Here is a 27,394-nt window from a genome sequence, read left to right on the forward strand (position 1 = left end):
TTGAGACTGAGGCACCATAGGCCAGCCTTGAGTACCTCACCTAAAACATTCTTCATGTGTGATCCTAAGGGTAGAAATTACTGTCCATAATGTTAGAGTGGGAATGCTTAATGCACATGTACCTATTCCCCTCTGTTATTTTACCAAAAAGCATTAAACTGCTTAAAATAAATGGGTTAACACCTTCATTAAAATGGCATGGGAAGAAATTTGATGCGGAAGCATTAAGCATATGTATGTAAACATCAATAAGAGTAATTTTTATCTTCAAGTGTTGACAGGCTGCTCAACCCAGTGGGGTATTGCAGCTGAGCCCAGACCTGTCCACAGATGCACCCTTCCCAGCAAGGGTCACTCGCTAGCAATCAGGAGCATGAACCTCAGCTGAATTTTTCCCTCCCTCATCCCAACGGTGCTGAGACCAACTTTAGTGCTCCACTGCCACCCCAACTTATCGCAGACAGGAATCAGATCCTGAGCTGTGCGGTTCCATTCCGTACTGTGTTTTTAGCCACTGAGCCATCAGGAGAACTTAAAGAATGATTTTTAATGGTTTGCAAACTGCTTATCACAATGGAACTCGTATCAGCTGCTTAACTTCAATTTAATAATCAGAAACCGGTTTGAATATGGGTTTTCCATCTTACCACACTGACTAAGAAACCTGTGCCTTGTGAATATGTTAACACCATATTTGGGCAATTATTAGTAGAATGTAACCTTGGCATTAAGTAGTTAAAAACTGTTTCTGATTTTAGTTTCTTTGTGTTTTAGGAGCTAAAGTTGCCTTCCTATGAAGAAGCTCTCTCCTTGGTGTCCTTGGTTGATGGCTACTTTCGATTAACGGTAGATGCCCACCACTACCTCTGCACAGAAGTGGCTCCGCCATTAGTAGTGCACAACATTAAAAATGGCTGCCACGGACCAATACGGTAAACTGGAAATTGTAGAAATTTTATTTAAATGTAATTGTCCCATTTTTTGTGTATCGTGTAAGAACAGTAGAATTAGTCTACCTTTCGATCAAAAAATTGATAGCCAAACAAAAAATGTAATAGCCCAAAGGAATGTTGATCTGCATCAGTCCTTCTGTTTCAGTGTCCCCATACCCATCGCTGTAATAAAGCCAGTAGCAATCCCCTCCTGTTACTTGTAAGCTGCAGTTTCACTTTCTGCATGTTCTTCCTCTTTCCCGCATCTTCACTGCATTGAAATCAAAACTCATTGTACTGTCTCAGGACCTCAGAAATGTTGAACTCCTCAGTCTTCCTAAAATCTTCAGGCTTTAAAAACCCAAGCTTGACATCACCTAATCCCTGTTACCTCATTTACCTAGTCTTCTGCTCCACTCTTTTCAAACCTGACGGTATCCTATACTATGGCCGTGGCGCTTCATGTAGATTTCTCAATTTAAAACAAAGTCTGCAGCTGATGAAATCAACAGCATATTTGGGCATGTTTTAACCATTTGAAGATTGGTGGAAACATTCAACAAACGAGTGGCAGATGTCCATCCAGTTTAAAAAATCAATTAGCCAATCTGCATTCACATGTTCAAATTACTTTCCTCCCTTCCTAGTTGGGATTTTTGCAAGAATTAATTATAAACTTTATTCTGTGTGTCCAACACTAAGAAATTGTATTTACCATATCAACAACAAAAACATTGAATCTATATAGCACCAGTAGTGTAAAAGATGTCCCTAGGTACTTCACAGATAGGCATAAGGAAAACGAGGAAGGGAGCGTTTAAGAGGGATGGAGATTTGTTTGAAGAGATGGATTTTGAGGTTTTTAAAGGTGGGGAGACAGATAGATTTGGTGGGGGGGGGGGAATCCGGAGCAGGACCCTGCAGTTAAAGGCTCTGCTGCTAATGGTGGGATGAATAAGGGGAATTCACAAAATGTCATAGTCAGCGGAATGGAGTGTTTGTGGGGGGGGGGTGGAATAAAGGGCTGGAGGAGACAATGAATAGGTGGGTTGAGCTCAAGAATGGATTTGAAGTTGGCGCTGAGGATTTAAAAATTTTATGTTTGGGAGCCAGGGAGCCAATGTAGGTCAGGGCTGATGTGCAAGCAGGACTTGGTGTGGGACTGAATGTATGCAGCAGAGTTTTGCACAAGTTGGTGTTTCTGGACGGTGGAGAAAGATAAGCCAATAAGGAGAGCATTAGAGTAATCAAATCTGGAGGTGATCAAGGCATTTAAGAAGGTTTCAGCAGCGAAGGGGCAGAAGTAGGGGTGATGGCAGGCAGTGTTACAGAGATGGAGGTAAGCAGTCTTTGTGGTGAGGGGTCTGAAGGTAAGTTCAGGAATGAACAAGATGCCAAAGTTGCAAAAGGTCTCTTAATCTCTTCTTTCTTCAGAAACTTATGTGAGGTCCTCAATCTCATTTATACTGTCCATTTCAATGGTCTTTTCTGATAACTTAATTGACAACTCTCTTCACCCTTTGTAAAAAAACATTGTACCTGCCTTCCTAATTTTTGATTTGAACCCTTTGGAATTTGAATCCTTTGTCTTCCATAATCTTGAAACTTCAGTGAGGTCACTTTGAAGTTTCCCATTTTCCAAAGAAAGCATGCCCAACTTCTTCAACTTTTCCTCATAACTTTAATAAATGCAGACCATAATTGTGACCTTTTGACTAATTTGCTCTTATCAGTACTGAATATGCTATCAACAAACTGAAACATGAAGGCAACGAGGATGGTATGTACGTGTTGCGATGGAGCTGTACAGATTTCAACCACATCCTCATGACAGTCGCATGCAATGGAACCACTGAGGTAACAATTGAGGGCACCTTTTTTGAACAATTGATTTCTGTTGTTTCTTTAAATCCCATTGTTAGATGAAGGAAAATTTAGGGAGTGTAATCTTTGTATAACAGCGCTCTCTCATGCTCACATGAAAAAATATGACAAACACTTTTTTTTACCATTTTTAAAAAAAGGAACAAATTTCCAAACCCAACAGATATGTGATTTTGGAGTTCTTTCTCTCCAGACCTATGGTGGTGATGTTACTGACAGGGAGGAGCCTCTTGTATCCATAGTCCCTCCATTCATTTTAATGGAAGCTGTATGGTGACATCGCTGATAAAATTTTGAAAAGAAAATATACAGTATTTGGAATAAGGGAGATATGTACTGGTAAAATCTTGGAAGTAAAAGAAACTTGTAGCTGACGGTAGCTGGATCCTAACAGCAGATAAACAAAATTGAAATCAGCTAACAAACACATAACTATTTGACCCATTTAACTTTTCAAACTGGGCTCTGTGAACTGTATGGGTCTGTAAGGCCATTTGCCTGCCACACGCACAATGTCTCAAGAATTCTGTATTTTTATTTTTCCTGTATTTATTGACTTTGTGTCCCTGTTGCCCTAAACTACCAAAAAGTATTTTCTGCAATGACACTCTGCTTTCCTTTGGGTAGTTTACACTATCTTTTGGAAAATAGGGTGGGCGGTCGCAAGAATGTGTTACAGAAGGCCCCACATGCAGGAAATGATAGAAAATCACTGATTTGTAGGACTGCCTCCAATTTGTTTAGTAAGTGCTGGTGTTTCAGCTTTCAGACTTATGGGTCACAAAAATCCTCTACCCAGCTAACTATGCAGCAGTACCCAACTAGTAGGTCACTTTCTTTGGGATGAGGGGGAGGTGGGGGAGGGGGGAACTTGGACAACATTGAATTGGCTTCACATCTCTCTGAAGTTAATAGAGCTGCTGCAGGATACACATAGTGGTCTGTGTAAGCCTCATCACCTGAGTGCTTTAGAGGGAAGAGAAGACATGAAATACTGGTCTTACTGGGACTAAAAATCAAGGATATTTGTACTGTCTATCACATACGGTGAGTCAAGATAGAGTTAAGTGAATGCTTTGCACAGGAAATAACTTGCCCCTCCCCTGACTTCTCCCTTTATATAATAAATGACAACAGCCACTTTCTAATTAATCATAAAACTCAATTGTTTTTTTCAAGTGTTTTAGCTTCTGTGATCGAGGCAGTGGCTCAAGAATGACAAAACAGTACAAGAACTTTCAAATTGAAGTGAGTAAGAATTCTGGATACAGGCTGCATGGCTCTGACAGCTACTTCACAAATCTTAAGGACCTCATGAGTCATCTCAAAGGCCAGATTCTTAAAACCGAGGACGTAAGCTTCCAACTCAAAACCTGCTGCCCGCCAAAACCGAGAGGTAAGAATTACAAAAGCTACATGAGTTGTTATTTTTATAATTGAGCAACCCAGATGGAAGGGACAAAGCCCATTGCGCAGGGAACCATCTGAGGTTGGAAAGAGTAGAAGAGAAAATAAGGTAAATCAGATAGTAACAGTTAGGAGATGACAAGCGTGGGTTTTAAAAGCCTGTAAACTTTAGGAGTAAGGTAAGACTAGGCAGTTCAAGTGTTCAAGTCCTGTGAAAGAATGAGCTAGAGTAGGAGATGGTGTAAAGAGTCTTGATTTCAAAACCATTTGGAGTCAGGAAGGAGGAAAAGGATTTAGGATGGCATATTTGGAGTCTAGGAGTAACAAGAAAGGAAAGCTCAAGATGGAATGACCTTAATAGTACTAATAAAATAGAGACATGAAAGTTGTGACATAGGCAGAGGGAGGATAGAGGCTAGAAGTATGAGAAAGATGCACTATCACATGACAGACATTTTCTTGTATCCTTATTAGGGCAGCAAAAGGTGTTAGAAAACCCTATTCATTATTCTTAGCTAATAGATTAAGAAAACCCTTAAAAAGGGAGGAAAATCTGGGGAGACTATCTTCTCTTCAAAGTACTCCTCCGATATCTATTTGAAAAGCTACAGTTATAAAATTATGTTACCTGATTTAGAAAAAGAAATGTTAAATTACCCCGCTTCTCTCCCAGCCCAGCATTTCCAGTGGTCTTCCCTCCAAGCCAGTCCAGTGATGGAGAGGAGCTGGCTGCCTCCTGGAGTATTTCAATTCATTTTAAGTTGATTGCAAATTCAGATCAGTCTGGAAGCCTATCCAGAACTGTCCTGACAATGGAAAAACCTGCTACCGGCTGGATTTGCTGCACACTAGCGAGTGTGCACTTACCTGGTAGCCGCCTTCCTTATTTTGTTACGTAAAATGCATTAAAGATTGACATGGTATTATCTCTTTTCAAGTCTAGGCTTTAGATTAGTTGTGAAACTTGCCTTTAAAGATATTTCTCAGCCAGCGTGAGAGCAGGAGGCAGCACTGATACAGTCACCAATATAATGGAAAAACAGGTCAGCGAGGAGACCTGATTAGGACTGGAATAAAGAATGTTCAACGTATCCCACTAAAAGACAGACATACCTAGGACCAATGTGGGTTGCCATTGCAACACCTTTTATCTGGAGGAAGTGAGTGGAGTAAAGGAAAAGTTGAGAACAAGTTCAGCCAGGTGGAAGAAAGTGGTGGTGGATGGGGACTAGTTAGATCACTGTTTAAGGAAACTCAGGGCCGCAGGCAGTCATGATGAGGGAATGAAGTGTAAGGGGACTCCACATCCATAGTAAAAAGGAGCTAGGGCCAGAAAATCAGAATTTGTTAAAAGTGGCAGAGGGCAAAGATTCACAGATGTGGGTGGGTAGGGAATGGGCAAGAAGGGAAAAATAACCAAGATAAGAAGAAATCAGTTTGGTGAGACGGGAGGAGGCTGAAACAATCGGTCTACCAGGACAGTCTTCTCATTTTATCTTGGAGAAGAGGTAGAAGCAAGCTGTGCAAGGTTGGGGAACTATGAGGCTGGAGGCTTTTGGGAGGTGGGGCAAGATCACCAGAGGAGATGAGGTCAGTAACAATTTGGTAAATGGTGGCTTGGTGTACAGTAGATGGGTCGCAGTACAAGGGGAGATTAGAAGAGTTGTCAGAGAATTGGCATTCAGCTTCTGCCATACAACAACACCCTTTTGTCATCAGATTTGATGATATGTCAGGATTAGGATGAGAACCCAAAGTGCTGCAAATTCAGAGGGAAATAGATTTCTTTCTAAATATGATTTTTAGTTTTCAGTGGCCTGTTTTTTATTTTACGTTATTAAACCTTTCCCTAACATAATGATAAAGGTGTTGATCTTTGATTTTAAAAAAATCTTCAAGTTTTAAATTATTTGGCATATAATTCTTGTAAAAATAAAGTAAGTTGAATCACTGTGTGTTGCCAGAATGGTTCCCAAGCATTAAAGCTGTGTTTGGAGCTCTCCTGATAGCTCAATTCTCTGCCCAATGTGGAACTGAGCCACGCAAAGCAAGAAAGAGCCATCCTTGGTCTGTAGAGAATTAGCTGAGTTCGGCTGGGACAACAGTAGAAACACCAGAATTGGCCTCAGTTGTGAACTAGGAAGGAAAAAGTTAGCTAAGGCTCCCAATCCTGATCGTCGTCACTGAATCCTGTTGGAAAGAGTGTGCAAGTGGACATTGAGTGGCAACAGCACTGGGCTGTGCTGTGATGACTCCCGTGGTAAACAAGCCTGCTGACACTCATTGCTTAGGCTGACACATGAAAAATATCCACTTTGGTGAGGTGGCAGGTGGTGACTGACACTCATCAAACCAAAACCCAACAGGAGTTACCACCTTCAGGAAAGAAGGGGAGAGAAGTAGAAGGAGGGGAAAAACTAAAACAAAATAAAGATGCATGTCCTTGTATACTTAATGTAGCAAATCTGTAACTTTTTTAGTAAAGTTTTCAAAATACAGCAATAGCTTGTTCGGTATAAATGGTATACTGCAGCTAATGTTATATTTTAATTAATCGGTGGTAATTCTTTACCAACTAATTGCTGGTGTTTGGTGATTCTGTGCTGTTAGGCCATTCTTTGTTCCTGTCAATTCAAACATGATTTTTTTGCATGAAATTATCAATTTATCTAGTAATTTGAATTAAGTAAATCAATTAAAACAGCATTTACCATTTTTTTTGTGGTTGAAAAAATTGAATTAATGGGTAATTTGAATTAAGCAGAAATTCCTGTAAGCCTACATTGCATTCAATAAATGGTTTCAAATATGTTGCTGAAAAATAATAATAAATTATAATTTTCTTGCGGAGGCAGAGGGCATGGCTGAGGCACTAAATGAATACTTCATATCCGTTCTCACTAGAGAAGAGGATGCTGCCATTGTAGCAGTAAAGGAGGAGGTAGTAGCAATGTTTGATAGGATAAAAATAGATAAAGAGGAGGTACTTAAAAGACTGGCAGTACTCAAAGTAGAGAAGTCACCCGGTCCAGATAGAATGCATCCTAGGTTACTGAGGGAAGTAAGGGTGGAAATTGCAGAGGCTCTGGTCACAATCTTCCAATCCTTCTTAGATATGGGGATGGTGCCGGACGACTGGAGGATTGTAAATGTTACACCCCTGTTCAAAAAAGGGGAGAGGGATAAACCTGGCAATTACAGGCCAGTCAGCCTAATGTCAGCGGTGGGAAAACTTTGAGACAATAATCCGGGACAAAATTAATTGGCATTTGGAAAAGTATGGGCTAATAAATGAAAGTCAGCATGGATTTGTTAAAGGGAAATCATGTTTGACGAACTTGATTGAGTTCTTTGATGAAGTAATGGAAAAGGTTGATGAGGGTAATGCGGTTGATGTTGTGTATATGGACTTTCAAAAGGCATTTGATAAAGTACCACGTAATAGACTTGTTAGCAAAATTAAAGCCCATGGGATTAAAGGGACAGTGGCAGCGTGGATACAAAATTGGCTAAAGGACAGAAATCAGAGAGTAGTGGTGAACGATTGTTTTTCAGACTGGAGGGAAGTATACGGTGGTGTTCCCCAGGGGTCAGCATTAGGACCACTGCTCTTTTTGATATAGAAAAATGACCTGCACTTGGGCGTAGAAGGTATAATTTCAAAGTTCGCAGATGACACTTAACTCAGAAATGTAGTAAACAATGTTGAGGCTAGTAACAGACTTCAGGAGGACATAGACAGACTGGTCAAATGGGCAGATACATGGCAGATGAAATTTAATGCAGAGAAGTGTGAATTGATGCATTTTGGTAGGAAGAATGAGGAGAGGCAATATAAACTAAATGGTACAATTTTAAAGGGGGTGCAGGAACACAGAGACCTGGGGGTGCACATACACAAATTTTTGAAGGTAGCAGGACAAGTTGAGAAAGCTGTTTTTTACAAAAAAATACATATGGGGTCCTGGGCTTTATTAATAGAGGCACAGAGTGCAAAAGTAAGGAAGTTATAAGGTTCATAAGGTCAGAAATGGGGATGTTCGCTGATGATTGCACAGTGTTCAGTTCCACTCGCAACCCCTCAGATAATGAAGCAGTCCAAGCCCGCGTGCAGCAAGACCTGGACAATATCCAGGCTTGGGTTGATAAGTGGCAAGTAACATTCGTGCCAGACAAGTGCCAGGCAATGACCATCTCCAACAAGAGAGAGTCTAACCACCTCCCCATGACATTCAACGGCATTACCATCGCCGAATCCCCCACCATCCACATCCTGGGGTCACCATTGACCAGAAACTTAGCTGGACCAGCCACATAAATACTGTGGCTACAAAAGCAGGTCAGAGGCTGAGTATTCAGCGGCGAGTGACTCACCTCCTGACTACCGAAAGCCTTTCAACCATCTACAAGGCACAAGTCAGGAGTGTGATGGAATACTCTCCATTTGCCTGGATGAGTGCAGCTCCAACAACACTCAAGAAGCTCGACACCATCCAGGACAAAGCAGCCCACTTGATTGGCACCCCATCCACCACCTTAAACATTCACTCCCTTCACCACTGGCGCACCGTGGCTGCAGTGTGTGCCATTCACAGGATGCACTACAGCAACTCACCAAGGCTTCTTCGACAGCACCTCCCAAACCCGCGACCTCTACCACCTAGAAGGTCAAGGGCAGCAGGCACATGGGAACAACACCACCTGCACGTTCCCCTCCAAGTCACACACCATCCCGACTTGGAAATATATCGCATTCCTTCATCGTCGCTGGGTCAAAATCCTGGCACTCCCTACCTAACAGCACTGTGGGAGAACCTTCACCACACGACTGCAGTGGTTCAAGAAGGCAGCTCACCACCACCTTCTCAAGGGCAATTAGGGATGGGCAATAAATGCCGGCCTCGCCAGCGATGCCCATACCCTATGAACGAATATAAAAACAGTTATGCTAAACCTTTATAAAACACTGGTTAGGCCTCACCTGGAATATTGTGTTCAATTCTCGGCACCACACTTTAGGAAGGATGTCCAGGCCTTAGAGAGGATGCAGAAGAGATTTACTAGAATGGTACCAGGGATGGGAGACTTCAGTTATGTTGAGAGACTGGAGAAGCTGGGGTGGTTCTCCTTAAAACAGGGAAGGTTAAGGGGAGATTTGATAGAAATGTTCAAAATCATGAACAGTTTTGATAGAGTAAATATGGAGAAACTGTTTCCAGTGGCAGAAGGGTCAAGGTCACAGATTTAAGGCGATCGGCAAAAGAACCAGACGCGACATGAGGAAACATTTTTTTACGCAGCGAGTTGTAATGATCTGGAATGCACTGCCTGAAAGGGTGGTGGAAGCAGATTCAATAATAACTTTCAAAAGGGAATTGGATAAATACTTGAAGGGAAAAAATTTACAGGGCTATGGGGAAAGAGCAGGGGAGTGGAAGAGCAGTTAGCTAGCTCTTAAAAAAACAGCTGGCACAGGCACAATGGGCCTGGACTGTGCATGAACTCACCGCTCACCCTGTCCCCACTCAGTGGGCACACACTTCCAGAATGGGGTCGCTGGGTAATGATCGGTAATTTTCCCCCTCCTAGTCCAGGGGTGTCGAAGTCAATTATCCATGCGGCCACCCCAACTGAGATCAATAGAATTCAATTTTTAAAAAAATTATTTGCGAGTTGAGAGCTCAGTATGGAAAGTTGCAAAATATTTTAGCAGCAAATCATGTCTCAAAAATGTTGTAATGTTTTATTCTTTTCTAGTCTTCTGGTATGCTGTGATTCTTTTTTTGTAAATACATTTCTTCAAAAATTATTTAGAGTGTATTAACTGTGGATTGTGCAGTACTTGGCTAGTATAGTTAGTGTTAGCTACTGGCAGATGAAATTTAACCCAGAAAAATGGGAAGTGATACATTTCGGTAGGAAGAACGAGGCGAGGCAATATAAACTGGAGAGCACATGTCTAAAAGGGGTTCAGGATTTGAGAGATCCGGAGGTATCTATGCACAAATTGTTGAAAGTGGCAGGGCAGGTTGAGAAAGCGGTTAAAAAAGCATACAGGATCCTGGGCTTTATAAATAGAGGCATAGAGTACAAAAGTATGGAAGTCATGATGAACCTTTCTAAAACACTGGTTCGGCCACAACTGGAGTATTGTGTCCAGTTCTGGGCACCGCACTTTAGGAAAGATGTGAAGGCCTTAGAGAGGGTGCAGAAGAGATTTACTAGAATGATTCCAGGGTTGAGGGACTATTGTTATGTGGATAGATTGGAGAAGCTGGGGTTGTTCTCTTTGGAACAGGGACGGTTGCGACGAGATTTGATAGAGGTATTCAAAATCATGAAGGGTCTAGACAGAGTAGATAGAGAGAAATTGTTCCCATTGGCAGAAGGGTCAAGAACCAGAGGACATAGATTTAAGGTGATTGGCAAAAGAACCAAAGGTGACATGAGGAAAACCTTTTTTTACACAGCGAGTGGTTAGGATCTGGAATGCACTGCCCGAGGAGGTGGTGGAGGCAGATTCAATCATGGCCTTTAAAAGGGAACTGGATAAGTACTTGAAAGTAAAAAATTTGCAGGGCTACGAGGATAGGGCGTGGGAGTGGGACCAGCTGGATTGCTCTTGCATAGAGCTGGCACGGACTCGATGGGCCGAATGGCCTCCTTCCGTGCTGTAAACTTTCTGTGATTCTATACTGAGCGGTTGTGAAGTTGCAAAGTTTTGATTTAAAACTGTCTGTATTTTATTGTTGCTTGAAAGTGCATGAATAAAACTGCAGACTAGACAATTCTGTTTTTTTGAAGCAACTAATTAGATTAATCTGTGATTGTTTAGCTGCAACCACACTTATTTGCAGGAATACTTAACAAATTTGGATTGATCCCTTGTGATAGATATATGTTCGAGAGTTACGTTTTTCATAACACACATCAAACTGGATAATTAATGATAAGACAAAAGGAAAAATCATGAATGTTGGCTATCTGTAATAAAAAAGCAGAAAGTGCTGGAAATGCACAGGAGGTCGGTCACTATCTGTAAGAGAAAGACGGATTAATGTTTCGGGGTGGGACCTTTTACCAGGAATGTTAACCTGCCTTTTTTTCTCTTTCAAATGCTATGACTTTCCAGTGCTTTCTTTGTTTGTTTAGAAAAACATTTTTTTTAATCTTGATTCTTAAAAAGAGCCGCACATTCAGTGACTTGCAAATATAAAAAGAACTATGTTTAAAACAAGCTACATTGATATGTAAGTGCCATATAGAGAGGTACAATGTAGGTTTTTTATTTTCACTGTCAGAAATGATGAGACAATCATGAATGTTATTCACAAGTTACCTGGTGAGCCGACTTACAGACACCTGTATATCAGCCACTTCTATATTGTCCTCTACTTATCAAGCGCTTTCTTTACAAAGTTAGTAGACGCACAGGATCACAAAGTTCTCAGTCATGTTAAGAACATGCAATTAATGATTTTTTAGAAAATTTATTAATAAATGCAGTTAATTTTGCACAAGACGGTAACATGATTTAAAGTTGTGAAAAGCGGCAAATGATTGTGGTCGGTAATGTTAGAATTCTCTCAAATTGGAAATATTCAATATTATTTTAATTGAAATTTGTTTTCCGCAAAGAGGTCTGTGGGATCTGTTTTGGTGTTTATTGCACAAGGAAGCTTCTTATCAAAACATCTTGTTCTGACTGACCTTTAGATGTAGCTGATGTTATTTTCTGCATACCCTATTGAGCTGTACTTGTTGACAATCCATATTTATTGTCATGTTGGAGGTTTATTTAGAGAGTTTTTTTAAAGAACCACTTTATTTCTTTAACCCAGAAACTCAGGAAACCGTCTAGAATGTGGTTCCTTATGCCCGTTCCTTTACACTTGTTGAAATCATTGTTTTTCCCCCTCTTTTGTCTTAAGTTTCTGAGAACAAAATCCAGTGCAGGAAGGACATAGTTAATGTGGTCTTATTTTGTTTATCAGCTTTCTGTTTCCTGTTTGACAGAAGGAACAGGTTGACTTAAACTGGAGTTTTATTGAAATATATGTTTCTATATGGCCCATGGGGTTTTAAAAGAAAACTACTAGCTATTTATATTATAAGCAAATATACTTACGACTGTGAACTCTAGTCTAGATTTGATTTAAATGAAAATTCCAATGCAATTCAGTCTTCCTATACAAACCATCCCCATAGCAGCCATTTTTTCTTATTAGTTTCACACCAGGAGCTATGGTCTGCCACAAAAAGTCATCATACAATATTGATTTGCTAAAATGAGTTGTCCATAAGTAATTTATAGCCTGCATATAGATTCGTAGGCTGACAATGTACAAAGCCACATGCATGCACCTTTCCTCCTTTGAACCCACACATAGAAACCAACGCAGTCCTAAAAACCCACACACACATATGCAGTCCCACACATACGCCCACACAGTGCTTTTAACAAGCGTACACATTCTACTTTTTGAACTTTAAGTTATCTATGGTAATAGCTGCAAAAAAAACAAACAAAAAAAAACACTATCACAGAGAATTCATCTGGCCCGCTGCTCTCTAGAGGTGCTGTTAGTATTGTCATAGGAGCAACTACCATCATGAAGTCTCTTTAATCTGAAGTGGCCTCAACTGACCTTTCTACTTTAAAGTTTAATTTACTTTAGATATGCAAATCTATAGTACACGTTTCTATTCAGGTCATATGCCATTCAACCCCCACCAGCCTGTTCCGCCATTCATTTAGATCTGTACCTCAATTCCATTGACCTGCTTTTGATCCTTATCCCCTGGTACCCTTACCTAATAAAAATCTGGTGATGACAGTCTTGAGAATTTCAATTCACCCATCATCCACAGCCTTTTGGGGGAGAGAATTCCAGATTTCCACTACCCTTTGTGTGAAAAAGTGCCTCCTGATTTCACTCCTGAACGGCTTAGCTCCAATTTTAAGATTATGCCCCTTTGTTCTGGATTCCTACACCAGAGGAAATAATTTTTCGGTATCTACCCTATTGAATCCCTTTAACCTTTTAAAGACCTCAATTACATCACCTCTCAACCTTCTAAACTCAGGAATAAAAGACAATTTTATGCAAACCTCATACTTTAACCCTTCAAGCCCTGGTATCATTCTGGTGAATCTGCGCTGTATCTTGTCCAAGGCCAGTATATCTTTCCTGAGGTTCGGTGCCCAAATCTGAACTCAATGGTAGATGGGGTCTGACCATCTGTACAACTGAAGCATAACTTCCTCCCCTTTGTATGTAGCCCCCTTGAGATAAAGGCCAACAGTTAATTTGCCTTTTTGATTACTTTTTGTACCTATGCACTAGCTTTAAATGATTTGTATTCCTGGACACACAAATCCCTTTGCTCCTCCACAGTTCCTAATCTTTCACTATTAAGAAAATATTCCACTTTGTCTTTCTTGAATCCAAAGTGGATGACCTTAAATTTTCATACATTGAACACCTATCTGCTATGGTTTTGCCCACTCACTTAATCTGTCTATGTCCTTTTGTAATTTCCTGCTCCCATCTACACAACTTACTATGTATCCTAACTTAATGTCATCTGCTAACTTGGATATACACCTCCAATCATAAAAGTACTGGCACCAGTTAATAGGCCATTTAAAAAAACGCAAACAAAATACTGGGGTTCATTTCTAGAGGGATAGAATTGAAAAGCAGAGAAGTTATGTTAAACTTGTATAGAACTTTGGCTAGACTGCACTTGGAGTACTGTGAACAGTTCTGGTCTCCATATTATAGAAAGGATATAGAGGCATTGGAGAAGATGTAAAAAAGATTCACAAGGTTTATATCAGAACTGAGAGGTTATACCTATCAGGAAAGATTGAGCAGGCTGGGGTTCTTTTTTCTAGAAAAGAGAAGACTGAGGGGTGACCTGATAGAGCTCTTTAAGAATATGAAAGGGTTTGATAGGGTTGATGTAAAGAAGATGTTTCCACTTGGGGGGAGATCAAAACTAGCAGCCATTAATAATTCCAATAGGGAATTCAGGAGAAACTTTTTTTACCCAGAGAGTGGTTAGAATGTGGAACTTGCTACCAAAAGGAGTAGTTGAGGCGACTAGCATAGATGTATTTAAGGGGAAGCTCGATAAACATGAGGGAGAAAGGAATAGAAGGATATGTTGACAGGGTTAGATGAAGTAGGGTTGGAGGAGGCTTGTGTGGAACATAAAAACAGGCATGGATCAGTTGGGCCAAATGGCCTGTTTCTGTGCTGTACATTCTATGTAATTCTATTCCTTCACCAACTCATTGATATATATGGTGAAAAGCTTGAGGTCCCAGTACAGATCCCTGGGGAACACCACTTATCACAACCTGCCAATTAGAGTACTGTCTCTTAACTCCCAACCAATTACCCACCCGTGTCACCCACCTCTAATTCCATGTGCTCTCATTTTTGCTAATAATCTCGTGTGGAACGTTATTAAATGCCTTCTGAAAGACCATGTAGACAAAATCCATAGACATTCCCCTATCCACCATGTTAGTGACCTCCTCAAAAAGATTCAACTAGATTAGTCAGACATGACCTGCCTTTTAAAAATCTATGCTGACTCTTTTTGATCAGCTCTTACTTGTTGAAGTGCTCAGTCACTCTGTTCCTGATTATAGATTCCAGTAACTTCCCCACAACTGGTAGTTTCCTGATTTCTTCCTCCCTCCTTTCTTAAATAGTGGAGTGACATTTGCAATTTTACGATTCAAAGGCACAATTCCATTGTTTTGCTTATATTAAATCTAATAGATTCCTCCCCATGACTTCTTTTTAGCTTCCCATGTATTGCTATTTTGTCCTCTTCATCTATTATGCAAATGGTTTCAAAGTACTCATTTAAAAAGTTTGTAATTTCCTTATTATCCATTAAACTATCATCTGCATCTGTCTTTAATAGGCCCACATTTCCCTTTACCACTTTATTTCTCTTAATATATTTATAAAAACTTTTACTGTTAGCTTTGATATCCCGTGCAAGTTTATTTTCATATTCCCTTTTTGCACCTTTTTATTACTTTCTTTGTATCCCTTTGTTGCTTTCTATAGCTCTCGCAGTCTGCCGAATTTTGACTTTTCTTTGGATTTGTGTAAGCCTTGTCTTTTAGCTTAATACTGTCTCTTACCTCATTTGTTGACCATGGTTGCATAATTGCACACGTGGAGCTTTTGCCTCTTAGGGGTATTTACTGGTTTTATATTGCACCAAAAACATCTTTGAACACTTCCCACTGTTTGTCTGTAGGTTTACACATTAACAGCTCTATGGTCATTTTGTTTCCCATTCCTTCGAAGATTGCCGTAATTAAATTTTAAACCTTGGTTTGTGCCTCTCATTTCTCCCTCTCAAACCTGATATCAAATTCAATCATCATACAGTCATTATTTGCAAGATGTTTCCTTACAGCCAGATTGTTAACTAATTCTGGTTCATTACTCCGCACTAAATCTAGTATGGCCTTATTCCTGGTCAGTTCCAAAGCATATTGTTCCAGAAAACTGACCTGTATATATTCTAGAAATTCACTGTCTTTCAGATTTGAGCTGTTCTGCTTTTCCCAGTCTATGTGAAAATTAAAATCTCCCATTAGAACCACGTTTTTTCTGTTACATGCTTCTCTGACCTACCTATTTAAACAATCCCTCACAATGTCACTACTATCACAAGGTCTCTAGACAACTCCCACCAGAGTCTTGCATCCTTTACTGTTCCCTAGTTCTGCCCATACTGTTACCATGACCTGTTTACTCTTACTGAAGTCCTTTCTATCCACTGCTGTTATTATTTCTTTCACTGTACAATGCAAGCTATTTTTCATATTTATCACCCTTATATTAGTAACTTGACAAATTCCACAACTTGGCGAGTGATTAAATTATTTTTTGTGCTGTGAATTTTGTAATACAAATAACTTACAATATCAGAAAAGCAACAAAACAAGACAGCAAGCAGGATGAATGCAGTACCATCAGGCTACATTTATACTACAAGTTTAGCTTGCAGTATTGATCTGGAGTCAGAGCCTGGTCTCGCTCCAGAGATAACCAGAAATAAAATCATTTTTCTAATATTTTCTTGCTTCAGAAATCTCAAATCTGTTAGTGGTGACAAGAAGCCGGTCCCAGATTTCACAGCTCAATGCAAGCAACTACAGCTTGAGTCAACTGAGTTTCCATCGAATCCGCAAGGAAGAGATCTGTCAGGTGGGTCCTTTGTTGCCCCATTTTACTATTACTAACTTTTGCTGGGGTTCAGGTCCATAGGTGCCTGAGGCCTTCTATTACCTCAGGTAAGTGGTCATTCTTCATGCGTGAGCGTGGACAGTAAATGTTGGCATGGTTTTTGACACTGGGTGGCATCACAGGTGAGCCTGATCCTATCCTCACCAAGAATTTGCACACGTGCATTTCCTGCCAATGGTTCACTGATAATGAATAGAGTGGCAATGCTGGCTGACTTTTCTTTTAACCTCCATTGTCCAGGGGTGCTGATATCAATTTTAGCACCCCCACCATCGGCGTGGCTGAGATCAGTTGATTTAAAGTAGACCAGGAATTGAAATTGGATCCTTCCTTGTCTCTATGTCTCAGTACCATACTTGGCATTTATTCACTGAACCATTCTCCCTCTTGGCCCATGCGTATTATTGCAGGAGCACAGCTGAGATCAGAAACTCAACAGAAGGGGAAATCAACCCAACATCCCATCACTCAGTGGTATTGCTGTGTGAAGTGCTCCAACACGCCATTCTGCTCTTCTTTTGTTTTTAAACCCAATACAGCTGCTGACCTAAATCAGTCTTTCCACTTCCCAATTTATTTTATTGCTTCAAAGCAATAAAATGTGCATCAACTCTGTTCCTTTATTGTGTGTGTGGTTTGGCATCTGGTCTGATGCACAGTATATTTAACTGACTTGTACCCTATCTCAGCTTGAACATCTGGGAAGAGGAACCAGAACAAACATTTATTCTGGGACACTGAATTACAAAGATGATGATGAGGATAATGAAAGTTTCTACAATGTGAAAGACATCCGGGTGGTCCTCAAAATCCTCGATTCCAGTCACAGAGACATCTCACTGGTAAGCTGGAACTGTGATGCACTGCAGTAACTTTGTTTGGATTCAGTAAGATCTTTTGGAATTAATTTTCTACTAGTCACTCAGTGCAGATGTGTTTACTTGTCTGGGCAAGGTTGGGGTCCGGAGACCAGCTCCTCCTGGTTTTTACATGTAAGACACATCATTGGTCTGGCCCCATCTCTTGATTGGTGGAAAAAATAGCCTTTAAAACTTTTTGTAGTCGTTGAACATTCAACCTTTCAAAACTTGCTCTCATTTCCAAAACAATGGGAGCCAGGAGAAGGAAAGTTGAATGAAAGATTTTTTTTAAACTATAGAAAAAAAGGTTGGAAATTATATCAAAGACTGAATCAGACTAGTTGCAATCTCAAAGTCCTGTTTGATCCATCAGACTGTCAGCATTCACCACCCTGATATTGCCTGCCTCCAGCCCTACAACAGAATATCTGCTGTTGAAATCCATGTCTTTATCCCCTCCAGACTCAATTGCCCCAGTGCTCTCCTGGCCGGCATCCCCTGCCTTACTCTCAGTTCTTCCAAAACTCTTCTGCCCAAATCATATCCTGCACCAAATCCTATTTGCTCATCACCTCATGTCCTTGCTGATTCGCAGCGGCTCCCAGTTCCCCAATGCCTCAAATTTCTCACCTCTCCCTATACCTCAAACCTCTTCCAGCCCGAGGTCCCTTTCTCCCCCTGCATCCCTCCCTCCCCTTGGCCAGGACAACACGAGAACTCGTTATTTTACTTTTGAGTAATACTATGGCATCTTTAACTTCCACTGGAAAAGTGAAACATGGGCTTGGTTTATCGTCTTATCCAAAAGACAGCAGTTCAGACAACGCAGCACTCCCTTATTACTTCACTCGAATGTCAGCTTAGATTAGGGGCTCAAGTCCTGAAGTGGGGCTTGAACTCACAACCTTCTGACTCAACTGAGCCAAGCTGATACCATGGCAAGCAGATTTGAAGTTTTTCAAATTTGTTTTGTAAGTGTTTGTTTGTTTTTGTAGTTTAAGGTTAATATTATAATAAAACCCATTCCTGATGTTTAAGTAGTTTTATTATGATAAGTCACAGAAAACCAGTCAGCCCTGGGAGACTCAACCTTCTGGCAATCTTGAGGGGTTAATCTCCAATTTAGTATTTTTAACTAATGAAATAAATGGTATTTTCTCCCCAGGCTTTCTTTGAGACCGCTAGCATGATGAGACAGGTTTCTCACAAGCACATTGTACTCTTACATGGAGTTTGTGTTCGAGATCTGGAAAGTAAGTAACATTTTGTTTTGTATTTACCGGGGGCTGGGTGACATAATTGGTTAGTTCACTTGGTTTGAATCCAGTCCAAATTAAATGGTGATATTTCTACCGAGGTGGTGGGAGGAGTGAGTTTCACCGTGAATTTGTGTCACACGTGGAAACTGAACTGTTTTAAAAAAAAAATATATCATCCAGAAAAAAGACCTCCCTCTTTTGCCAGTTCTAAGTGTGCCACATGAAATCAATGTGAACTGGTAATGACTCAGTTCTGCTGGGTGTTCATTCCACTGGCAGAAATTGGGGCTAACTTGGTAATCTCACTCAGTGTCCACAGGTTAGCCAGTGTGCAGAAATGTAAAAATGTCACACTGGTGCTGTAGGATGTGTTCTTCTGAGTTTGGGCTGAGACAGATTCTTGAGGCAGAATAGAAAGGCTTTACCATGTATCTGACTTGCACTATACTTAAACAGGGAGTGCCCGATGCTGACATTCTGTGTCCAAAATGGAAATGTGTTCCATTCCCCAGTAATAACATACCACATCTTGATGAGCACGGCCTCCTCCCGATATCCCCACCACCACAGAAGCCAGCCTTCAGCCAATTCGATTCACTCCACGTAATATCAAGAAACGGCTGAGTGCACTGGATACAGCAAAGGCTATGGGCCCCAACAACATCCCAGCTGTAGTGCTGAAGACTTGTGTTCCAGAACTAGCTGTGCCTGTAGCCAAGCTGTTCCAGTATAGCTACAACACTGGCATCTACCCGACAAAGTGGAAAATTGCCCAGGTATGTCCTGTCCACAAAAAGCAGGACAAATCCAATCCGGCCAATTACCGCCCCATCAGTCTACCCTCAATCATCAGCAAAGTGATGGAAGGTGTTGTCGACAGTGCTATCAAGCGGCACTTACTCACCAATAACCTGCTCACCGATGCTCAGTTTGGATTCCGCCAGGACCACTCGGTTCCAGAGCTTATTACGGACTTGGTCCAAACATGGACAAAAGAGCTGAATTCCAGAGGTGAGGTGAGAGTGACTGCCCTTGACATTAAGGCAGCATTTGATCGAGTGTGGCATCAAGGAGCCCTGCTAAAATTGAAGTCAATGGGAATCAGGGGGAAAACTTTCCAGTGGCTGGAGTCATACCTAGCACAAAGGAAGATGGTAGTGGTTGTCGGAGGCCAATCATCTCAGCCCCAGGACATTGCTGCAGGAGTTCCTCAGGGCAGTGTCCTAGGCCCAACCATCTCCACATGCTTCATCAATGACCTTCCTCCATCATAAGGTCAGAAGTGGGGATGTTCGCTGATGATTGCACAGTGTTCAGTTCCATTCACAACCCCTCAGATAATGAAGCAGTCCGTGCCCACATGCAGCAAGACCTGGACAACATCCAGGTTTGGGCTGATAATTGGCAAGTAACATTCGTGCCAGACAAGTGCCAGGCAATGACCATCTCCAACAAGAGAGAATCTAACTACCTCCCCTTGACATTCAATGGCATTACCATCACCGAATCCCCCACCATCAACATCCTGGGGTCACCATTGACCAGAAACTAAACTGGACCAGCCACATAAATACTGTAGCTACAAGAGCAGGTCAGAGGTTGGGTATTCTTGGCGAGTGACTCACCTCCTGACTCCCCAAAGCCTTTCCACCATCTATGAGGCACATGTCAGGAGTTTGATGGAATACTTCCACTTGCCTGGATGAGTGCAGCTCCAACAACACTCGAGAAGCTCGACACCATCCAGGACAAAGCAGCCCGCTTGATTGGCACCTCATCCACCGCCCTAAACATTCACTTCATTCACCACCGGCGCACAGTGGCTGCAGTGTGTACCATCCACAGGATGCACTGCAGCAACTCGCCAAGGCTTCTTCGACAGCACCTCCCAAACCCGTGACCTCTACCACCTAGAAGGACAAGAGCAGCAGGTACATGGGAACAACACCACCTGCACGTTCCCCTCCAAGTGCCAAGCCATCCCGACTTGGAAATATATCGCCGTTCCTTCATCGTTGCTGGGTCAAAATCCTGGAACTCTCTTCCTAACAGCACTGTGGGAGAACCTTCACCACACGGACTGCAGCGGTTCAAGAAGGCGGCTCACCACCACCTTCTCAAGGGCAATTAGGGATGGGCAATAAATGCCGGCCTCGCCAGCGACGCCCACATCTGATGAATGAATTAAAAAAATATATCTATTTTGAAAACTAGTGTTTATTGAACACTATAATGTATCCAAACAATGATGCTTTTTTGGATGTAAGATTCTAATGCAGTTTCACTAATAGGCCAGTTATGGTACTTGTTATGATCTTAGCGGTGCAGCAACACAAACGTGTTGATATAACTCAAGTCAGTTGGCAATCTAATTGTGGGCCACATTATACCACCTCCAACACTAGTCTCACACTGATTGGGTTTCACACTGGGTGAAGTATAATTATATCCCATGCAGATTCAAATTTCAAAAGTTCACAGAAGGACCAGTGGTCTAACATTTTAAACTTTATTTTTTTCATAATTTTTAATGTTAGTGGAGAATTAATTACCCTGTCCCCTCTTTGTTAATGCAATTCAAGATTGTTACAACTGACTGATTTGTGTATGGTGTAATAATCCTAAGGGACTGGGCTGTGAAGATATACATTTCGAGCTCCTCCTACCCCTGGGGATGGGGAGGGGCAAATGGAGTGTATAAAGCAAAATTCAGAGGTTCTATGAAGAGAGAGAGAGACAGACAGAGATAGAAGGCTTAGTGCTACAGTAGTTGCTGACTTGATTCATTGTTACTGATTATTATTAAATACAATGTGTTCTGTGGACATAACTATATTTGGACCTTTGTCAGGCAGAAGTTGAAGACCCTTTTATCTAATGCTTACTTGGGTCTTCACAGTGGATAGTAGGTCTGTTGTAATTGACTTTCGATATAGCCCTGTATCCCTCGGAGGGCACTGGATCTGAAAAGTGAAAGAAGAAAGTAGATTAAACCTGTCCTTTCTTTGTGGTTGATTTTAAAAGCATTGCAGAGCCTGCCAATGCAGTCATGATATCTGCCTGTTTAAACACATTCCTGCATTAGTTAACTGCATGCTGCTTCATATTTTGTCCATTAGAAGCGTCCATTTTCTCATTTAAAAGCTATTTCAATGTCTGTTTAAAAACTAAAGATTTAACGTTAGAGCAATAGGCACTGTTTTGGTTTTGAGGATTGTACCAATTTGTGCATTATATCCTTGCCTGGCTTAAGTGTATCAATATTCAACCAACATTTGGATGCCAGTGAGCAGCTCTATGTGAATGCATGCGAGCATACATGCAGAACTTTATTATACATGATGTGGAGATGCCGGTGATGGACTGGGGTGTACAAATGTAAGGAGTCTTACAACACCAGGTTATAGTCCAACAGCTTTATTTGAAATCACAAGCTTTCGGAGGCTTCCTCCTTCACGCGACGATTTTGCGTTGTCATGTGTCTCGAAGGCCACCTTGGAGCAGAAATTGATAGCCAAGTTCCGCACCCATGAGGACGGCATCAACTGGGATCTTGAGTTCATGTCACGTTACATGTAACCCCACCAGCGAAAAAAAGTTATCTGTTTTTAATACAACTGGTCATTCTCTCTCTCTGCCTTTCGGTTGTCTCTCTCTCTCTCTCTCTCTCTCTCTCTGTCTGTCTTTGTGTTCTGACCGTTTGTGTATTCAGTAGTCTTGTATGTAATGTTTCTCTGTCTGAACACTATTCAACTCCTTTGATTGCCTTGATATCGGGCAGTTGGAAAGATTATCTGTAATCACAAGGCGTTGTTCTCTGACTATATATGCTGTACCTTTATGGAATCCCACACTCACGTGATGAAGGCGAAAGCCTCCGAAAGCTTGTGATTTCAAATAAAGTTGTTGGACTATAACCTGGTGTTGTAAGACTCCTTACATTATACATGGGCACAGTGTGATAGGAGAGGCAGCAGTATAATTAGGGTTTGTCAGCCTCACATTGCACTCCAATGGTCTCAGACTATACCTATAGTATAAGTGGGTAGCTCAGCAACAGTTCTAGGTGGCCAACAGGAATGGTTATGGTAGGAACAGAAACCTTGGTTTCTGAGTTTCATTATTGTTCAGCTACTTGGAACCTTCCATACTTAACTGATCTAATCAGAAAAGATCATCTGCACCAGAATGTCTGCTTGTAGCTAGATTGTTTGACTGTTAATATCATTTCCCCAGTTAGAGCAGGTGTTGTGTCCAAAAACAAAATCACCCAAACACTTGAGTCATCTATAACAGCCCCTAAAGCATTTACTGCGCCACATAAAGAAAAAAAGAAGCAGATGATAATCCTAGGGGAGAAGAGACCTGCCATCTCTTATAAGTCCAAAAGAAAAAGTATATAATACTAAATTGTCTAATTCCTGATGTTTAAAGTGAGCTATCTATATATTTACTGATATCTCCCCTTGTTGTTATGGCTGGCTAGAGATAGGTTGGGTGCAGATAGTTTGTGCCTGAATAAAGATCGCTGTCCTTCATGATGTCATGGGGCAGAACTTAATGATGCCACATTCAGGTCACTTGTGTATAAAATAGTTGCTCTCAGCTTGCCTCTAACCAGCAGTGTAAAACCTGTTCATGAGAGGTAAAAGAGAGACACTAATAAGTGCACAGAAATCTATCTTTAGGAATTATGCGTCCATTCAAAAAAATGCATTTTCCCTTTATGATCCCTATAATCTCCAACCAAAAGGCAGACAGAGCCAAGTATGAAAGTGAGAATGCAAGTTTTATTTGCTTTTTTATTTTTCTAGATATCATGGTTGAAGAATTGGTTGAGTTTGGACCACTTGATTTGTTTATGCATCGAAAGAGTGAACACCTTTCAAAGAGCACACCCTGGAAATTTCTGGTTGCTAAACAGCTGGCGAGTGCATTGAGCTATCTGGTAAGATTGCAGTGTCCTCTCTGGTAATCTGTACATGTGCTTGGGTACTGTAACATCTGAATTACAATGAAGGGAAACTATAGTCTAAATAATTCTGAGGAGCAAAGGAAGCTGCAAGGCGATATTGATAGGATGGTGGAATGGTCAAAAGAGTGGCAGATGGAATTCAGTGTCAGTAACTGTGAGGTGGTACATGTTGGTAAAAAAATAAAAGTAAAAAGTACTTTGAATGGGAGAAGGCTGGGTGATGATGTCAGGTTCACAAGACATTAAGAGCAGCAACTCGAGTGGATAAGGTCAACAAAAAAATGAATAGAATACTGGATTTTATGTCGAGGTATAGGATATAAAAGTCAAGGAGTAATGGTGAATCTATATAAAACCTTAGTGTAGCTATTGTTGGAGCATTGAGTGCAGTTTTAGGCTCCATGCTATAGGAAGGATGCCATCTGGTAAGAGGAAACACAAATACGAAAGACTTGAAACATCGGGGTTGTTTTTGTTAGAGGAGATTGCAGGGTGATTTAGTAGAGGTGTTTAAAATTATGAAGGGATGGTTCAGAGTATATAGAAATAGACTATTATCAGTAATTGAGGGTTTTAGAACAGGGGGTCATAGATATAAGATTGCATGTGGACAGTGAGCAGGAGAAACGTTTCTACACAGAGGGTTTTGATGCTGTGGAGTGTACTTCTAGAGTTAGTGATTGAAACAGAGACCATGTCAACATTTAAGAATAGGTTAGATAGGTGGTTGAGGAAAGGGGACTATAGGGTTATGGGAACAGGGTGGGAATATAGGATTCAGACTGCTGCTCGTGTGGAGGAAACACCAACACAGACTGGTTGGGCCTTGTTTCCGTGGTGTAATTTCTATGTAATTAAATTGCCTGTTTAATCATAAATATTGTAAAGAGAGAAGTTTGTACATTATTAGTGTCTCTCAGTCATATCTTATCCTATTTTATGCTTTAGAACTGTTGATTAAAGGAGGTCTGGGAATGGCTGTTTTATGTGGAACTGACCCCTGATGTGAAGTTTCACTTCAGTGATATAATGAAACAGGACAGTAGGCTCTATTTATGCTTGGTGGGACATGATACTTCCTGTGCTTGTGTGTGTGCGTGTCTGTGGTGGTGGTGGCAGCAAGCTCGGTTTGAATTGTAGAGATATGGGATGGATGAATATTTTGGAGTGTGGTTTGATTGCCTTTGAGGACCAGGAAGTGTTTATGCAGAATTGAAGATTAAATGGGTGGAGTAGAGGTGATGCTGGGTGAATTATACAAGGTCACATGGAAGGGCTGGACTTAATGGATTAATCGGCCTTTTCTTGTTTCATGATTTCTTACACAATTATCAGTCTATGTGGAGAGAAAGTGATGGATTTAATCATTTTAAACATCAACTATTGAGCTAACATGGATCATTTTTGTGAACAGGAGGACAAGAATTTAGTGCATGGGAATGTATGTACAAAAAATATTTTGCTGGCAAGGCAAGGGATTGAAAATGATGGAGGCCCATTCATCAAACTGAGTGACTCAGGAGTTCCCATAACGGTGCTGACCAGAGAAGGTAATATTTCCAGAATTTTAAAAGCTTAGAAGTAGAATTTCCTCAGTTCACAATTTTAGAGAAAAAGTAGACTTGATGTAAAGCAGGGAACACAACTTTTTTTTAGCTAAATTGACAGAGAAAAATATACCCTTTATTTACAGTTTTATAGACAAATGGTACATCTCCTGTGTGGTTGCATGTGGGATAAAGGCTGAAGCCAGGCAGTGAGTCTGCTGCAGTGGGGTGTGAGGGAAGCACACTTGGGTGGGGGCTGTGGCTGAGGCTTAGGGTGAGGCAGGGCCACAAGTTGATGTCTAGGGAATCGGGTATGGGGGCAGCAGGAATGGGAATGGCAGGGGTGGGCAGAGGTTCATGCTGAGGTCAGGGTGTGACCAAGGCCAAGACCAAAGCCTCAGCATGAAGCTGGGGCTTTAGGTTGGAAGGCGAGGAAGAGTGAGTCTATGACTCTAGAGATAATGGGAAGCACTGACTGTGACTCAGGACCTGTGGTCCCTTGTCCCTGTCATAAGGCAAAAAAAATGATTACTCTGTTAATTTTGCCATGGTGTTTGGCATGAGTTAAAAGTAAAATTCTTTAATTTGGAGTAGTGCAGTGCCCCCTCACCAGCTCACTGTGTCACTCGAATTATATGATGGGATTTGGATTACATCTGGTACTCTCCATCCAGTCAGTTTCTAGTCTCAGCCCTGGCAGAGTAACAGAGGAAGCACTGGGCATAGACCAAATTGGTGATATTATTAATTAAAGATTAGTCCATGGTCTATGCCATTAGTTGAATTCGGCCTGGTTGACAGTAGACTCATTGCAATTGGCCTCAGTGTTCCTGTGCTAAGGAGAGCTAAAATTAGGCAGGATTCCAGTTCTTGATCAACAATCACTGCTTTAAAGTGGCAATGTGTGGACATTGGATGAGAACAGCATTGGGCGCGACTTCTACTTTGAACGCAGTTGAATAGCCTGCCAGTGCTCATTGTCTGGACTCACACATGTCACGCATATGGAATGCTTTCCTTTGTTACTCGAGGCATAGAATATAAAAGCAGGGATGTTATGCTGGAACTGTATAAAACACTAGTTAGGCCACAGCTTGAGTACTGTGCACAGTTCTGATCGCCACATTACAGGAAGGATGTACTTGCACTAAAGAGGGTGCAGAGGAGATTTACGAGGATGTTGCCAGGACTGGAGAATTTTAGCTACGATGACAGATTGGATAGGCTGGGGTTGTTTTCCTTGGAATAGAGGAGGCTGATTTGATTGAGGTGTACAAAATTATGAGGGGCCCAGAAAGAGTGGATAGGAAGTTCCTATTTCCCTTAGCGGAGGGGTCAATAACTGGGGGCATAGATTTAAAGTGATTGATAGAAGGATTAGAGCGGAAATGAAGAAAAAAAATTTCACTCAGAGGGTGGTGGGGTCTGGAACTCACTGCCTGAGAGGGTGATAGAGACAGAAACCCTCAACTCATTTAAAAAAAAATACCTGGATGTGCACCTGATGAGCCGTGACCTGCAGGGCTATGGACCAAATGCGGGAAAGTGGGATTAGGCTGGGCAGCTTGTTTCTCAGCCAGCCTGGACATGATGGGCCGAATGGCTACCTTCTGTGCTGTAAATTTTCTATGATTCTATGAAAGGCCATTTGGGGTACTGAAGAACAGTTGGCATTTTATGGAATCCTACCCGATTATAAATCACTGCTTTCAGAGGAGGGGGAGGTCCCTCCAATTTGCATTAATAGGTGGACCGTTTCCCAGCTCACTGGTGCATATTACAACTAATTCAACAATCTTCATCTTTCAGAAAAATTCTAGATTTTGCAGGCTTTTAATTAGGGTCAAGAAGGAACTCTGCAGGAACATACACTCCAAGTATTTCATAGCTCATGTTTCTTACTGTTCTAGAACGTGTTGAGCGCATCCCATGGATTGCTCCAGAATGCGTAGAAGACTCCAAAAACTTAAGCATTGCTACAGACAAATGGAGTTTTGGGACAACCCTGTGGGCCATCTGCTATAATGGAGAAGTACCTCTAAAAGATCGGAGCCTGGCAGAGGTATTTAAACGATGATCAATAACATATCATGTGCTCACACTCGCGCCTCTCTCCCTGTTCCTCCATATATAATGTCTGTGTCATACTTTTTTGTGATGTGGAGATGCCTGTGATGGACTGGGGTTGACAATTGTAATACTTTTTTGTGTCAACCTTTTCTGTTATAAATTCCTGTATC

At 41.3% G+C, this 27,394-nt stretch overlaps 1 protein-coding gene across 3 annotated transcripts in view; it reads left to right on the plus strand.

The window, feature by feature from the left end:
* Window positions 1-27,394, plus strand: part of jak1 (Janus kinase 1) — a 168,807-nt gene that overhangs the window by 109,900 nt on the left and 31,513 nt on the right. For all 3 annotated transcript variants that reach the window (XM_067990391.1, XM_067990390.1, XM_067990388.1), the window contains 9 exons: window positions 775-932; window positions 2,666-2,789; window positions 3,996-4,212; window positions 16,356-16,474; window positions 17,203-17,355; window positions 18,539-18,626; window positions 23,447-23,580; window positions 25,022-25,157; window positions 27,065-27,216. In XM_067990391.1, the coding sequence (XP_067846492.1) occupies window positions 775-932; window positions 2,666-2,789; window positions 3,996-4,212; window positions 16,356-16,474; window positions 17,203-17,355; window positions 18,539-18,626; window positions 23,447-23,580; window positions 25,022-25,157; window positions 27,065-27,216 (1,281 nt within the window). The remainder of the gene's footprint in view (window positions 1-774; window positions 933-2,665; window positions 2,790-3,995; window positions 4,213-16,355; window positions 16,475-17,202; window positions 17,356-18,538; window positions 18,627-23,446; window positions 23,581-25,021; window positions 25,158-27,064; window positions 27,217-27,394) is intronic.

The sequence above is a fragment of the Heptranchias perlo genome, chromosome 9 (genome assembly GCF_035084215.1).
Source record: "Heptranchias perlo isolate sHepPer1 chromosome 9, sHepPer1.hap1, whole genome shotgun sequence".
Classification (NCBI taxonomy): domain Eukaryota; kingdom Metazoa; phylum Chordata; class Chondrichthyes; order Hexanchiformes; family Hexanchidae; genus Heptranchias; species Heptranchias perlo.